We start from the raw sequence: 16,807 nt of genomic DNA, 5'->3' as shown, positions 1-16,807 counted from the left end.
AAAATTCGGACATGCCCGATTATTCGGTCAGCTTCGCGGCTCCGCCGTTCTCCCCATAGACCATAATGTATAACAACTGCCGAAAGTTCGGACACCTTGCAGCCTCTCGTCTGATTTTTCGGACACTCCTTGAGTCAACTCGATCGAGGGCATCATGCACAGACTCTGACCGGCGCATAGTTCGACTTGCTGAACGCCATTTTTGTTTTGAACGGAGCCTCCTTGCTGCCCCACGAAGCGGCGCTACTGGAAATCCCCGCTCATCATCATCGTTTCTGCTTGGTTCGATAGAATGGCCGTACAGCAGTTCCGGTTTCAGCTTAGTAAGCCATGTCAAGACAATCCAGCAGCTGATTTGTTTCTTTCGCGCACGACGATGCGAGCAGGCCGCGTTTTTCGCTTGTGCGACTGGTGTCTGCACGATAGTGTTTGCTTTGTGTGCTGTGTCGAGGTTTCGGTGTTCCAACGCGGCGTACGGAAACATCGCGTCAAGTGTCTAATGGCGCCGACAGTGCGGGTGCCGGGGGGCCTAAGATTTGTCGCCTTCCGATGTGCTCCCTACTGACGCGGAAAAAGTTCTGCCGAGACCTGCGCAGTGGTTGCATTGCGATTCCGGACACCGTCTCATTTGAGAGTTTCACAGGTGCTGACACTGCTGTACTGACATGCGCAGAACTCGACGACGGCGAGATCATTCGTCAGGTTTCTGCTGCACCCATTCTCTATGCTGCACCGCCGGACGATGACTCCGAGTCGGAAGATGACGCACCATGTGCTACGCTGCTGTCGCATGCGGAATGTGCACAAGCAGTGACTGTGCTTTCAGCCGCCTATAGTGACCGTTCGACCCTCTCCGAGATTCAGGCTTATCTGATTGCGCGTAAACGGAACAGCGTGCAACGGCGCACTCACGATTTCTTCAAGCCTACTACAGAGCCCGAATAAGTGCGTGGAAATAAAGGATTTCATTTTTTTTTCTTAATCTGCTTTTTCGGACACCTGTTTATTCGGACATTTCCGCAGTCCCCGTGAGGTCCGAATAAACGGTCGGCGACTGTATTTGCATCCCTTTTGAAACGCGGCAGTGACAGTAACCTAGCCTGCTTGATTTAATCAGGTGTGCTGTACACGTTTTTTATTCTAGCATTTTTGTATGCATCTTCTTAATCTTTTTAATGTGCCTCATAACTTCTCTATCTGCCTTGTGGTGCTACCTATGCTTGTAACGGTTCCGGTCGTGCGAATCTCTTGCGTGATTTTTGTTTCCACCTGTACTCTAAACATCTCTGCCTTATCTCGACTGGTTGATGCTTCCATCAAATTTGAATTTATGCGCTTCTGGAGGTAGTGGGTTGCCTACGGGTCTCACTGGGTGAATCCGTTCGCATTCCATTATGATGTGCTCTGTGGTCTCAAGATTTTCGCTGCCGCATGCACGGGCCTCGTCTTGTTGCGAATGTTAGCTCCAGTATAAGTTTGTCCTTGGGCAACCATCGAGCGTCGGATAGCAAGCGAGTGCCCTTTCTGTTATCGGTAATTTCTTTCTTCCTATCCTTGTAACTCTCCATGGTCTTTTGTTTCTGTTCTTTGCATTCGATTCGCTGTCTCTTTCTCGCTTTCTTTCTGACTCCTGGTTGTCCATCTGTACTTTCAATTACCCTATACTTGGTTGCCAACTTTCTTGGCCTCTTCGATTTTGCCTACGCTTTTAAGGTACAGATACTTGTTCAATTTAGCCGCCTGTTTGTTTTTATCCATGCTCCTAAGTCTTTCTCCAGAACTGATTTTGCTGTGCACTTCTGACTTCAAAACAGACCAACCCCATGTTGCCCTGCACTGCCTTATTTGTCATTTTACCGTGGACTCCCAAAGCCAACCGGCCTACCTATCGTTGGTTAACTTCCAACCCCTTCATGATATCTAACTTTAAGCTTCTTTCTGGACGTACTGCGTCATTTAGTAGTGCTATTGAGGAGTCCACGCGTGGCCTCCGAGATGAGAAGCGTGATGCATCGGCGCTTGTGAATGCTGAGACTTGTTGCCTCGCTTGCCGCGCACTCAGTGGCACACACTCAGGGACTCAAGTTGCGAAAAGATTCATTGAAGAGCGTCGCTACCCAGTGCGTTCATGGCACAGCTCGCTAAAGCATTGTGTTGCTGTCCTGGAGGAACCCCTGTGACATGGCTTCGGTTCTGCTCAGCATCAGAGAAATTTAAGATTCTTTTTTTCGTTGTTGTAGAGCAGCACATTCCCAGTGGCACATACATGGTTACCAAAGTCGAGTTCAGCGAGGTTTATTGAAGGCCAGCACTGACCTAGCGGTACATATCCAGTGCTGCAAGTTAGTGCTGATGAGTTTCATTAACAGCGGTACCTGCCCAGTTTCGCATCTACAGTGACCCATGTCGGGATGAAAGGGGTTCACGGAAGGGCGGCACACATGTACACATTGCCACATCGTCAGCCTCCCAAGTTAGTCTGACAGTTCATTTGGAACCATTTACCTTTAGCAAGGCAGCCCGATATACAACGCATTTGACCATGGACTACCCAGTGGCGCAGGTAGACAGCAAAATGGTTAGATATATGTATGGATAGCTAGCTCCCTGAGAGTGCTTGAAGTGCCCTAAGAATGCTAATGCATTAAAATAAAGGTTAGGAGAATGTCCATTCACGCATTGTTTAACGTAGTTGTTACTGATAGTGCCACTTTGTAAATACATTGTACAGTCGAACCCGACTATATCGAACCCGTTTACATCGAATTATTCTATATATCGAACAATTTCTGGTCACGGTATAGTTACAATGAGTATATATAGCAAAAATTATGCCTACATCGAACAAATATTGCAGTGACTCCCGATATATCGAACGTCAAGCCGCGGAAAAGTGCCCCCAGAAGTTGGCTTTCCCTCGCGGTAGCGGGGAAACCCGGCGGCGCGGCTCCATCCAACCGCTCTCCCTACCGTGACCGCGCTGCCTCGGGCTGTTCGGGCGAGCCGTCGACACTCCCCCTGTCGCGCATAGTGAAGTCTATTATCCTCCCTCTTTCTCTATCATCTTTCACTTCCCCCTCCCTCTCCCCTGACGACGCTTCGCCGTGCTCCCTCACGGGTTGCAGAATCAAGCGTCCTTCCTTTCTTTAGATCACTATCTATCGACACTCCCCAGCAAAAAATTATCCTGGCCCGCCTACAGCGCTTGCTCAGACAGCCAACCAGAGGCTCTTGTGCGCTCTTCATGCAAGATGGCGAAAGTGCGAGTTATCTGGCTGCTTCTCTGGTTTATCGTGTTTGCGCCTATGGGCCTTCTCCCGCAGTGTTGCCGTGATGAAGCGGCAGAATTCGCCTTTCGTCGTGAAGATCGAAATCATAAATCGCGTCGAACGCGATATCCCCGCAGCGTGCAAGATTCCGAGGAGCACTCTCAGCACGATTAGGGCTAAAGTGGCCAGACTCGCAACATGGCGCCAGACGCGTACGCACTGCCGTGTACGAGGCGTTCTTCATACGTGCCGGTTTCCGCGTGCTCGGTGATGACTGTAAATTCTGATGAATGCGACGAAGTCGTTGCCGGTGTTGCCGAAGTTTGGAGCGAGCTGTCAAAATTTCCGGGACATTCGAATCAACGGTGGACGAGTTTGTGAGTGCAGATGATGGTGTTGCGACGACGGTAGATTCCGAAACGAAGACTACATCGCCGACATCGTACCGAGCACAAATGAAAGTAGGCACGTTGAGAAAAGCAACTACGGTCCTTTGCCCACATCCTCCGAAGTGATTGGTGCATTCGCATTAGTCCGGTGCTTCTGCGCGAATGCGGAAGGTTGCGGCCTCAGCTGCTCGGACTCCTTAGACAACGTGGGGAAGTGCGTGCGTCGCAGGCAGCGAAATTGCCCAAGCAGAAGAAAATGCAGGACTAATTTATGCGAAACTAAGCTAGTTTCGTCAATAAAGTGATTTTATAAATGGGATGTGCTTTTATGACATCCAATTATTTAGCAGGCTTATATCGAATTATGCTCTATATCGAACTGATAGGCGTTTTTTTGAGACTTCGATATAGCCGGGTTTGACTGTAATAGGGTACTAAACCACTGGCATACAATTTGTTATCAGCAGGGACCTTCCTTGCAATGCTGCATTATTGGAAGAGCAGATCCCATAGTTTCAATGTAAACAGCCGACGCACAGTTATGCAGGAGAGATTTTGCAAGTTAGAAGTAATGAAATGTCTGGTCGTCCTTTCTGCAACTTCAGTTTAGGCGTGCAAGTGTCATAGGGCTTGGTCTTCCTTACACACCCTTGTTCCTTTATTTTTCATTTGTATTGCTCGCTTGAAACACGGTGAACATGCAAATGCCTGTTGCGAGTTAAAATGGTAGAAGTTGCATTATACGCGCAGGAAAAGCCTTTATATTAAAATTTAATCAGCTTAATAATTATCCTGAATGCAACATTAATCCACATAAAGCCGGCTCTGGTATATTTGTGGAATATTTCAGTTAACATTGAGACCATATGGTGTAGATCTACGTTTGAAACCGTGGCAAAAGTGCTTATCAGTTTTTTGCCTCTGCCAAGATCACCTGCCATGATTGCAAATACCGGGCGGGTGCTGTTTCAAAGGGGCTACGTCTCCGCATTTATTCCTTCATATGATGTCTTTAACTTAAGTTTGCAGTCAGATATGGAAGAATGCCGGGAACACAAATGTACTGAAAATCGTATTTTCGGACCAAAGTGGTGTCCAGTCGTAACTGCCAATGTCAGCTACAGTGGCATTAACTTTTTGTGTGTTGAAGCGCAAGTCCACATATAACGAACTACTGGTACAACGACCAATTTTCGTAGAACCCTAGGTTCGTTATAATTGGGCACGACTGTATATCCACGTGTGAGCTTCTGCCATTCCTACCAGTACATGCACATAGAAACTTATCAGGCATTCACAGTATAGTTGCCGCAGCTAATTGCTCGAGAAACCAAACTCCGCCTCGCACGCACTGCTGTCGGTTGCCCACGCGCATGATCTGTATATCCACGTGTGAGCTTCTGCCATTCCTACCAGTACATGCACATAGAAACTTGTCAGGCATTCACAGTATAGTTGCCGCAGCTAATTGCTCGAGAAACCAAACTCCGCCTCGCACGCACTGCTGTCGGTTGCCCACGCGCATGATCGTATGCCCAATCTCTATGCAATATTCTGCGGTTACACACGTATCAAGGGCGAGCTTCCTGCGACGGCATGCCGCTTGACACCTCCGTCGGCTAGGCCTAACCATCATGCCTCATTAGGAGTTGACGACCAACATTTCGGTTTGGTGCCACACTGTACCACACTTTCAAAGCAGGGGAACCACCTCTACAATAAAAGTGACGGTGGCACAGCCATCACTTGAATAGTGGCAGCTTGGCTTGGGGTCGCTGTGTTGTCGACATCACGTGCATGCGGATCAGTCCGAGAAATTGAATGCGACGCCGCAAGGTGCCTCAAATTTCGGTCACCATTCTACGTTAGTTATGTGGAGTTGGTGGCGATGCGGAGCAATTTCAGATAAGCAAGCAGGCCTGAACATTTAGTCAGTGACTTAGCTGCCTCTGAGCCTTTTTTTTTTTTTTTTCGATGTTAATTTGCCTGCTTCATGTGAAGACTGCAGATCCTGACATTGAACACTCGTAAACTTAAACTGATGCACACATACTGGTCACATGCTTCGATTCTCGGGTACGCATGGTTCGTTTTGCATGTGTGCAGCCTTTCAAATGTTATAGCGTTCAAATGTTTCGCAACTCCGCCTACTTATGCTATAAGCACCCTATGCTGTACATGTCTGCAATCTCAAAAAGACAGAAAAAATTGTTTTGTTTTTGCACTGTCGGTCCACACACGACAGTTGCGCATAGCTGTGCCTACCTCTGCCACACGTGGCCTCGGAGATTGCAGTGGCGTGCTGCATAGCGTAGTCTACCATGGAGTGCCGTGACGAGTCCTTTTGTCGCCAAGGCACTCAACTTTGGCGATTTGGCCAGGGCTTTGCTCCCTTGGCTTCTCCCCTGTATAGCTGCCAGCGCAATAGCAGATACAAAAAGTGAGCGAAGCCTTGTATTGGAGTGATAACTCTGCGTTTGCTAGAAGGACCTGAAAGTTTTGCGGCATGAGATTCCAGAGACAACAGCCTTTAATAGTGAGTCAATTCTATGGTTAGCTAGAACAGCGTTCCAGGGCCCTTTAAGTGAGGGAGATGCCGGACAATAACTGTTACAAAGAAACCTGCAATCATTCAGCTATTGCAGTGCGATCTACTTATGTTACCAGGTGATAGAGATCTGATGCCTGCGTTGACTGTACTTTTGGATATTCGTAATGACTGGATAGCAATGTTGGAAACACTGACTTACAAGAGGTGATATTCTCGATCACTTGCTTTCAGGTTCGCAGTCAATCTCCTGATATCTTGCGAGACTTGACACCGGATGCTTCGACACATACCATCTTCGCACAGTGACAGGAAAGCTATTGGCCATGTGCTTTCATGTGTTTGCTGCTAAGTCGCGTGAAGTCCTAAAAAAGCTATCTTACTCGCGTAATTGATTGCTCGAGAATATTGCCCCAGATTGCAGGCAAGTGTATGTGCATGTTGGCAAGCTTTGTTTCTGTCACTTGTAAAATAATTTCACTTATTTTCTGGCAAGGCGGGTATTTCGGATTCCCGATTATTCATATTTTTTGTCAGTTCCTATTGATTCCCAATCATCAGTCAGCAACTGTACTAGAGGAGTACTTGTTTCGAGCTAGTTTGTCCAGGCACATCCCTGAAGCAGGCAGAATTGGCAACAGCGATGTCACTGATCTAAAAACTGTTTTGGCGCTATGTGTGTTATGTCTAATCAACATAAAGTGCGCATGTATCCCACAAAAAGTATTTAAAAAAGCTTTAAGGAATGTGTGTGTTGTACCCCCCTCGCTCTTTGCCATGTCTGTGGGGCTTTCACGGACTTCAATGTTCATGAGTTCGCAGGTACTGATAAGATTCTAGAGCCTGTTGCAAGTACCTCTCGTTTTGCATTAATGCCCTATGCAAATGTGTGTTCCCAGCTGAGTGTGCGGGGCAAGAACAAAAAGGAGAGACTGGCAGGCCTGCTGAGCCACCTGGGCAAATCTGCGGACGACCTGCGCCTCTCGTCGACCCAGAAGGACGTGGACGAGTTCTTCGAGCACGAGCGCAACTTTCTCACGGAGTACCACACGCACGTGCGTGACGCCACCACCAAGGCTGATCGCATGACCCGGGCCCACAAGAGTGAGTGCAGGGGGAGAACAGTGGGATCTGTGTTGGTGGGTGAATGATCAGCGTCCAGATAGGGAGTAGGGGCGATGGTGTCGCTGGAGTGAAAGAAGTATGGGTCATTAACCCCCAAGCGGGCAGGTTGTTGCAGCACAGGCCACATTGGCTATGGCCAAGTCCATCATTGCTACACGTGATAGGGCAGGGATGCCTCAGAGTTGACTTATTTTGTGCCTACTGTTATCTCAGTAACACAACACATAGTGTGGGGTAGGGGCCAGAAATATCTAGGGGCTAAATGTTAAACTCCCTAGGTGCCTCAAAAACATCGGAAAAATTGTGCAGTGCAAAAAAACTGAGTGCATGCCTTTTATTGCCCCAAAGGGCTCAAATTGCCACAGGCACATCTGAAACACCTATGAAAGCCTGCCAGTATACTTACTAGGCGTATCGGTGCTCGTACTGTAACAAGAGGTGGCGGCTGCGCGCGTGTATAGTTAAAATACATACTATGACCGTGACAATTGCCCCTTCCCATTCATTGTATGTTTCACCGCAATACTTCGTATATGCTTCACCGCGTGACATTGCTGTATTGAAACGAAGCTGACTTTCGGAAACTGGCATTATGGAATGCTTCTTGCTTTCCGAGCTTTGAAGTCATTGGCGATGATTACAAAGGCAGTCAGCGCCAATGCCGACAGTGGGGCATTTTTTCAGTGAAAAACATGGCCCTGAACAGCAATACAAGCGCTTGGTAGCAATGTCGAAGCAGGTAGGCCTAGCGTTGTCGTGGTGGTGGTTATGGCTGCCAGCGGATCTGCATGTGAGATTGCCTGTTCAAGGCGGTGAGATAATCAAAATAAACAAAACTAACATATAATAAGCAATAAACAATTCTGGAAAAGCGGGTGGCAAAGGGTTTGTGCGTTTGAAATTTCACACCTTCTTATGCAGGCGTCCAAGTTATCGGGCATGTCCGGAAAATCTGTTGTTGGCTGTACAGGCAGTTTTTCTTTTCCTGAAAAAAGTTAGTGCCGCCTTGTGATCTTCATCACATTTGTCATCTGGTTGTTATGGGACAAAGAAATAAGTCACCATTTTTGTTGCGAACTTGGCAATCTGTGCAAATGTGGTCTGCTACTGCCTCGGGGTGCAGAACTATTAGGTCTTAGTTTATATAAGGTATATATCTTAGCATGTATCTTAGTCTTGCTGTCATGCCTGTCTTATATGGTAGGCTTAAAATTGCATCTTTGTACAATGAGAAGTTTATTTATTTATTATTTGTAGTTACACACTGAGGTACAAGATGACTGCATCACCTTGGGCTGCTGCCTTCGGTGAAGCCCAGTGTGGGGCACTGTTCGTGGCGAAAGCCACTTTGAAGATGTCCCTCCTCTTTTTTTCCAGATGTGGCCGACAGCTACATCAAGATTTCATCCTGCCTCACCCAGTTAGCGACAGTCGAGTCATCCGAGCTGGAGAAGTGAGTCGGCCTCCATATTATTTCACAGGCCTGTCTTTTTTCAGCACTACAGAATTATCACAGCCGAACCTCAGTACAACGAACAGCGAAAGAAACTCTAAACAGTTAGGCACAGGGGAAATTCGTTGGACCAGAAAATGATTTTAAGACCACTGCAACTTCATCTCGCACATTAGAGCCCTACAACTCCTACTATTTCCTGCCATGCTTAGCCAGGAACACATTTTGTCTCGTGACATTGACCCTTTTGCACTCTTAGTATGCTTCACTGCACTACTGTGTGCTTGACCGCATGACACCACTGTACTGCAGCGAAGGCGAGTTCTAGATACTGGCATTATGCAGCACTTTAGACCCTTGCCATGCCAAGGCCGAGTTGGTGGCATTTCGGCGAAACCTTTAAGTGAAAAACACTGCATCGAACAGCAGGAAGCTTGATACTGAATGTCGAAGCAGCTAGGCCTAACGACAGCGTAAAACATCCGCCAGCGAATCTGCATGCGAGAGCTCGGGTTTAAGGCTGAGAGAAACAAGTGGCTGAGATATAGAGGCATTGGTGGCTTCAGTTCATGTCGTTTCGCCCCTGTGGTCACTGCAACAAGTCGGGAAAATTGAAGGGAAAGGGCTTAGGCGTACTACATTTCAGGCGTCCTTATACATTGGCTCTGTGGGGTATGCGGTAGTGTTGTGAAGTCATTCAAATGTCGGGCATGTCTGACAATTTGCCTGTTATCTAGATGTTACCACGTTCCCTCAAAAATGATTTCTTTTAGGGTGCAGTTGGCAGACTCAAAGTGAAAATATTCCCCCCCCCCCCTGAGTTTTAAAAATGGCAGTGCAGAGGCAAGCCGCTGCAGTGACAGTGGCTGCCTTCTACAGTGCTGAAATCATGGTGTCGTGGATCATTTATTCACCAAGTAACTAATTGAATCTCAATAGCCCTAGCAAGTCATGTTCGGAGCTTCAACATAGTACTGATGATGATCGTTAGGAAGATTTAGCATCTGATGGCCTCTCTTGCATGGATGCAGCTCGACAAGAGCACTTAGCTACGAATGCCTCTAGGATCACACCAGCAATCACTCATCGCATGGATGGAGGACAGCAAAAACGTACTTGACTTCTGTTCCACATAATATCCCTCTTCGTATAAAACATCAAAAAGATAATTGACAGTAAAGAGAAAATGACAAATTAACTGCTCATATTGGAATAATGAAAACTGTTTGCAATGAATCATTCACAAATATTTAAATTTGTCTGATTTGGCACTTGGGTCCTCTTTGGAGGAAGTGCCACTCGATTTGCTTTCAGCAGAGCAACCAGCGTGCACACCCACAGCGTAATTGAACCATGTATGCGAGCGCACACAAGGAAACTTTGTTCCAAAAACCAAACAAGTCAGAAACTTGCAGTAATCCTTTGTTCCGTTGCTAAGAAGGGGCAATCAGTTTTGGCGAGTCGAGTCTCGAGAAAAACGCAGGCATGGCGGCATTGTTCGTATACGGCGGTATCGTTCGTGTATACCAGCCTGTGACCAGATGTAGTTGCGCCCCTGTGAGCAGCAAACCAGTGAGCATCTAGCGGTGACCCTTTGTGAGTTCGAAACAAGATAGACATCAATTTTTCTGAGTGCAGCGAACGGAAATGGCCCACAAGATGAAACCAAGGCTAACTGCCATGTGCTCTTGAACGCTCGGATGTGTGTGTGGTCACTCAAACACCAGTGTAAAGAAGCAGTGGAATGATAGCAGACTACAAGCAAAAAAATAATAATAATAAAAACTCTTGTGGTGGCAGCACTTGGTGAGCAACAAAAAGTTGAAAGATTGTCACGCTTTTCAAACATCCAGACAGTGCTGTAAATATTGTCGGCGCCGTTTATTTACGGCCTGTGGGGCCATGAATCTGTCTGAATTATCAGTCGGCGACTAGCAAGGCATAACCCCAGAAAACAAACTTTGCCATATCAAATTAAATTGGGACACTTCTTTCACTTCTATTTCTGGCAATAGAGTACATTCATGTCAAACGAGCAATGAAATGTTATTTGCATTAAAGCTTTATTAGCAGAATAATTAGTCAATGGCTTATTGTATTGCACAGCTATTATTCGGAACTAGAACTTCGCTTCAGCATGTCAAGGATGTTAATATGGGCTTTGTGTTTAGTTGCTTGTGCCTAAATCGGAATTTTGACCATGAAAGTCTGTATCAACAATATGTTCGGCTTGGTGGGTTCAAGATGACGAGGCTCTCATGTTGTTAAATCTCTACTAATGTTGCGTTCAGTGACCACATTTGAGTCGTCTTCCTGCATTCCAGGTTCTTCCCCAAGGTTGCAGAGTCCTTCGAGAAGGCTCGGGTGAGTTGTGCTTAATGTTGCAGGTTTCGTTGAAGCACGCAGCAGGGTGCGACTTGGAACTGTGCCGTATCGTTGACCTTTCCATGCCCATTGTGCGCAGAAAATCGAAGGCCGGGTGGCAACGGATGAAGATTTGAAGTTGTCGGACACGTTGCGGTACTACATGCGTGACACCTCTGCTGCCAAGGTACGTTTCTGGGGTTTGTCTCCAGGGGCGCTGGCTGCCTTCAGCCTACCACAAATTCAGCGCTTGTCTGTGGAATTTGTTTCCTCGTGTCCTTGTTTTATTCGCGCTGTTCAACCTCAGTTCTAAATATGTACTAACTAGCCCTCGTCAAGATCTTACTACCACAAATAACTTTACACAAGGTCAATGCAGAAGACGATGGGACGAAAGTAGGCAAGGAAAGCAGAGTAAATCTTCTTATTAATCAGAGAATTTTGGCGTTTGCTTACCTTTACAAGACACTGTCGTGTGCACTTATATTTGCAAAGATTGTAGATATTGCAGATGTTTCACCCATCTTTTTTTTTTTTTTTTTTTTTTGTGACTGAGGGTGCGAGCTGTGCTTCAGCTACAGCATGTGGTCTTGTGCAGGACCTGCTCTACCGGCGGCTGCGCTGCTTAGCCAACTACGAGAATGCCAACCGCGCTCTGGAACGGGCACGCAACAAGAACAAAGAGGTCCAAGCGGTCAGTACAGCTCCATTTCCTGCTGCCACTTCTTTTCATGCTTCTGAATGTCGTCTTGATAATCCTGCGATACAGTTGTATTCGAGGCAAGTGTATACCCATGAGCAAAAGTATACGGACCGCAGAGTCACCGAAAAACAACACAAGTAAATTGCATCGTAATTAACATGCATTAACTGAAGTTACGAAGTACACTGGATAGTTTGCTTATGCGAAGTTTGGACTGCAGTTGTCAATTTCAAGTCTCATTCGGAGGAGAAAATCGGCTTCACCATGCTGTCTCTGGTCTGCATACTTTTGCTCACATCTTTGGAGCACACATCTGGTACATCTTGTTGCCCAACACTTGCTGGGCAACAAGACTTGAAAAATTGGTGCGTTTTGCGATCGTACAGATGGCGCCATGAATATACGGCATTGATCATTTTGCACTTGTTCGTGTTGCCGTACACAGTTGAACCCTGTTGATACGATCCTGTTACGTATGATTTCTCCACGTCAGCGTTCGTGATCGAGAACCTAAAAAATGGCGCAATAGTTACGCTTAATTTTACCGGTTCATGCATTCCTAGAAAACAATCTTTCAGGACCAGTGTTCAGTACGTCGCCAAACAGCAATCACATTATATGCTTTCCCGTCGCTAGGTCCCGTGTAAACAAGAAAATGCGCGAGGTGCCCATGATGGAGAACAGTAGCCACTCGCCGCGGCAGCTTCACCGCGATACTCCCCCGCCAGTCTCGTGTGAAAACGGCAGTGCATCCTCAGTTTCTCATTCCGGTACCAGCTAATCTTCTCTTGGGTCGTCTCCCGCCTAATTCATAGCTATCACCGCCAACCCTGTTGCGATAAGCAATTTCACCCATCTCTTCACCTATCTGGTTCATGGCACACGGAGTGTAGTGTCGTATGGAGAGTACTGCGAAGTTTTAGTAGGCACTCGGCAAAACGCGTCACCATTGCCTGCGGCAGGCGGTGCAATATAAGCGCAGGTTTTGCTCTCGCAGCATCCGGCGTCACCCACCAGCTCGATTTCGTTTGTTTCCCATCGCTGCCTCAAAACGCCGCGCAATAGGAAAACAACAAAACGTGTCTTGGGCCACTGGAGCCCCACCGGCTCAACTCACGCAGGTGCCTTGTGCCGCAATCGTCCGTGCAACGCCTCTCGTTACGTGGATGTCGACTACAGTTGAGTCTGTCAAATATTTTAGTTACTTCAGATCATATGTTTTCCCGGTTGGGACGTTTTTTCTCATTTTTTTTTTTTCCAAAATGTATGGACGAGGTTCTACTACATTTACGTCTTCTACCCTCGAAGGGTTAAGTAAATACGGTATACTGAGGTAACAAAAATATCAAATAGTAGTCGCTGACTGACTTTTCAGATGCCCAATTTTTTGGACCAGCGTCATTATGCTCACTTCCCTGCGGCACCACCACCTACCCCTTAGCAGCAATTTATGAAAGCAATAATCAAACTTTTGGACACCATGTACTGTTTTCGACATGGATTGCATGTATGGGTTGCCACAAAATGGTGGCCGCGAACAAAGTTGCCTCCTTGTCGACTAGGCATGAAACTGCAACTTCGGTTGCCGACGCCCAATGAACCTGGTCACAAGACGTTCGGGAAGCGCACCGTTGATATGTTCATCCCTGTAGACTTTATTGGCACTTGAGCTCGTGAGATTAAATATACAAGCTAGGTTGACGGCCGTAGTAATGAAGCACGGATCCACGTGTTGCTCCTCTGTCAGAAAAGTCTGGCGGCTTGAGTTGGGTTGGTTGAACCACAGTCGGAAAGACCAATGCGGAGGTCTTGTGCTACATCGATTGCGCAGTTGCACATTCATAATGATGAAGACTGCACGCATGTAATTGTCACTCCCCTGCCTCACATCGGCACGTCGAGATGCGAAACAGCCGTAAGAATCTGCTGGAGACACTTTGCTGGCTCGTAAGAGGCAACCCGCTTGCATTTCTTTCCTATGGACCTGGTGGCAATGTTATTTTTTATCAGTGCCGTCTGTACGCTTGTAAGAGATGTCAGATATAAAGAAGGTATTTTTGTGTTACGAGACATGGTTATAAAGAGGTTAACTTTATTGGTAGGAGTGGCCATGTAAACTGCTATGCCCAACATCGGCAAAAGCGGAGAAGCAGTTGGCTGTTCTAAATGCGGGTCTTTATGTCCTGAAACGCGATGCAAATGTGCTTCACTACCCACCAAGGCATCGGGAAACGGCTTAGGGGCACTCCCTGGTGCACTGAGTAAAGGCGCACCAAGTTAAATGACTGCCGTTTTTCTTTCCTTTCTTTCGGACGTGATGCCTCGTACATCAAGTTGTCACTTGCCTGTAGAGAAACCCAAGTCACGTGGCCATTTATTGCCGTGCCTCTCCGACTTGCGGGCTCTTTTAGGCTCAAGGGTGTGGCATGTTTCTTGTGTCGTTGCAGGCCGAGGCAGCCCAACAGGAGGCCTGTGAGAAGTTTGAAGGCATCTCGAAGCAGGCAAAGCAGGGTGAGAGACAGACTTCAGGGAGCATGGGCACACGTGACGCACTGTCAACGTAGAGCAACTTTGTTTTAATACATCAGTGCAGTGCACTGATGCAAAGGCGTACTTGTTCACACCAATGTAAAGGCAGTGATCCAGTATACTGTGTTTCATACATAGCGGGCAGTGCCAGGAAGGCTACAGACTTTTCTTCGTGCCTGCATTTGTGAGCAAAAAGTAGTGCGTTACGCATGAAAGATGTAGGCATGCATCATGTAACTGGGTATAAAATGAACATCTGTATTTTTGTGTCACAACATATATGTGATGGGATGATGTGGGCCCAGGCCTCAAACACAGGGATGGCCCAATGGACAGAGTGGCTTTAAGGGGGGACACGGCTCTTTGCGGCGAAAAAAACGATTTTTTGAAAACCAAATTTTCGATATCTACAGCTAATATTCCTTTTATTCACCAAGTTTCGCATCTCAGGGAAGAGTATTTCGTCCGCAATATCAATTTATAACTTCACTGTGAGCTGAATTCCGCGCAAAAACAGCCCTTTTTATCGCGGCGCGTAGCCCTCTTTCTATGCGCGCGATCGCAGCCATCTTGGTCTCGTTGGAAAGAGGAGCTTTCCTCCTTGAATTTCCCGCCAAAAGTGACTCAGTCGGTGCGCCAGTGACGTTGAAATCCGGGGAGGAAAAAAAGCCCGAACGCGCGATTCGATTCGTTGACTAGCGCCCGTGACCATAAGCGCGTGCTGTGGTTGGCTGCGCGAGGTTCCCATCGTCTGCTCCACTCCGCAGGCGACGCGACGGCGCGTCTCGTAGGTTTGTGGGCACATGCCGAACGATGTCCGATCCACCGGGGAAGTTCGCCACGAGGCACAAGTTCGGCAAAACGAAGAAGCGATCAGCTTATAACTTTCAAAAGCGCACCATTCCTTCTGAAAGCATCGAGAGTAGCTCGCCGCCAACCGCAAATGATACCGAAGCCGCGGACGATGCCGAAGTAGGCCTAGCCAGCTCACAAATGAGTGAAATCGTTACGGACAGCGGCCGCGTTCCGCGTGACACTGCAATGTTGCAGCGTGCGGATTTGTTGCAGAGGGAGATGAATGCTCAAAAAAACTTCAAGTTCTTGCGTCAACGCCAGCAACAAAGCGGGTGTTGGATTTGCTCACTCGCGCCGACGGCGTTCCAGCCGCGCCAGTCGACGCCGAGGCAGGCTTCGCTTTCCTCAGTAGGACTCAGTGAAGGCACTGATGTCGTTTGTCAAGTGCAAGGTGTGCGGCGGCAGCATCGCAGGAGGCAAAAGCGATCGGTAATCTGGCCTTGCCATAAAGATCGTTATCACGTGCGCGTGTTACGGCGATATCGCGTCGGCGTGAAGCTCGACCCGCGTGAACGACAACCTTGCCGCGCGCGCGCGCTGTGCAAGCCACCGGGAATCGGCGAAAGGTGCTAAACGATGTTTTTGCCACATTTGGGTGGCCGTGGTCAGAGCGACTACATTCCCGGTGGCTTTTAGCCACTTTCACTGCAAAATAATGCAAAATTATTTCTGTACTTTTGATTAAAAGTGAATGTATTCCTTTTTTCTCGTTTTCTCAAAACATCGACTTTTGACTTGTTGCTGATTTGCAGTGGCGATACCTCTGCCTTCAAAGCAGATAGAGCCATAATTTTTGTTGTGGCTTGTAGCTGAGTGTGCAAAGTACACAGTGGTAGGGTCAGATTTTCGAATTTATGCTTCAAAAATTTTCAATTCTGCTTTAGATCAGACAGTAGGGTAGCCACAATTCGAACAGTAAAGATTGAATTGCTATAAAATGAGTAATATTTGATGTATCAAAATAGTATTCCTACCATTGTGTTCCTTATGTTTTCTAGTACCCAGGCATGTGCCAATATGAATTTCGTAGCGCGTTTTTTTCCCCTATTGTTTCTGCAAATTATGAACAATGAATTTCATTTATCTTCAGAACTAAATGGCCTATTGTAAAAATAATTACATATTTGAAATCAGCACAAAAGTCTTAACAAGAATGGAGTTTCATGAATATTGATGGAAAACATCATGCACATTATTTGAAAAACAGTGTCCCCCCTTAATGACACGGGGACGGAACTAGGGTGACATACACAATAACACACACGGTTCACTTCATGAGTGTCTGTCGCTTAGGTAGTCGAGCACAGCGTCAATTTAGGAAGGCGTCTGATCGCGTGTCAGTATCGCACACCCACGGCACGAAGAGGCACAAGGATGAATCTGGAGCAGCGAGTGGCGTAGGGGCTGGAGGCTGGGGCGGATGCTCAGCACACAACAAACCATTCGCGTGACAGCTGGGTCGGGACGTCTGCCCACCACAGGGTAGGGTAGTCCGTTCCGGAAGGCTTAGCTGCACCGGAACTCGCCGGCGTCGGATGCTCGCCCAGCAGTGGAGGATGCCGGTTGAAGCCC

General features: G+C 47.4%; 1 protein-coding gene across 3 annotated transcripts in view; it reads left to right on the top strand.

Moving 5' to 3' along the window:
* Window positions 1–16,807, top strand: part of Snx6 (sorting nexin 6) — a 39,896-nt gene that overhangs the window by 17,727 nt on the left and 5,362 nt on the right. For all 3 annotated transcript variants that reach the window (XM_050181175.3, XM_050181176.3, XM_055072521.2), the window contains exons 6-11: window positions 7,106–7,310; window positions 8,709–8,784; window positions 11,109–11,148; window positions 11,249–11,335; window positions 11,747–11,842; window positions 14,299–14,362. In XM_050181175.3, coding sequence (XP_050037132.1) covers window positions 7,106–7,310; window positions 8,709–8,784; window positions 11,109–11,148; window positions 11,249–11,335; window positions 11,747–11,842; window positions 14,299–14,362 — 568 coding nt within the window. The remainder of the gene's footprint in view (window positions 1–7,105; window positions 7,311–8,708; window positions 8,785–11,108; window positions 11,149–11,248; window positions 11,336–11,746; window positions 11,843–14,298; window positions 14,363–16,807) is intronic.

Source organism: Dermacentor andersoni, chromosome 7, assembly GCF_023375885.2.
Source record: "Dermacentor andersoni chromosome 7, qqDerAnde1_hic_scaffold, whole genome shotgun sequence".
NCBI classification, from domain to species: domain Eukaryota; kingdom Metazoa; phylum Arthropoda; class Arachnida; order Ixodida; family Ixodidae; genus Dermacentor; species Dermacentor andersoni.
This window is presented reverse-complemented; position numbering and strand designations above follow the sequence as displayed.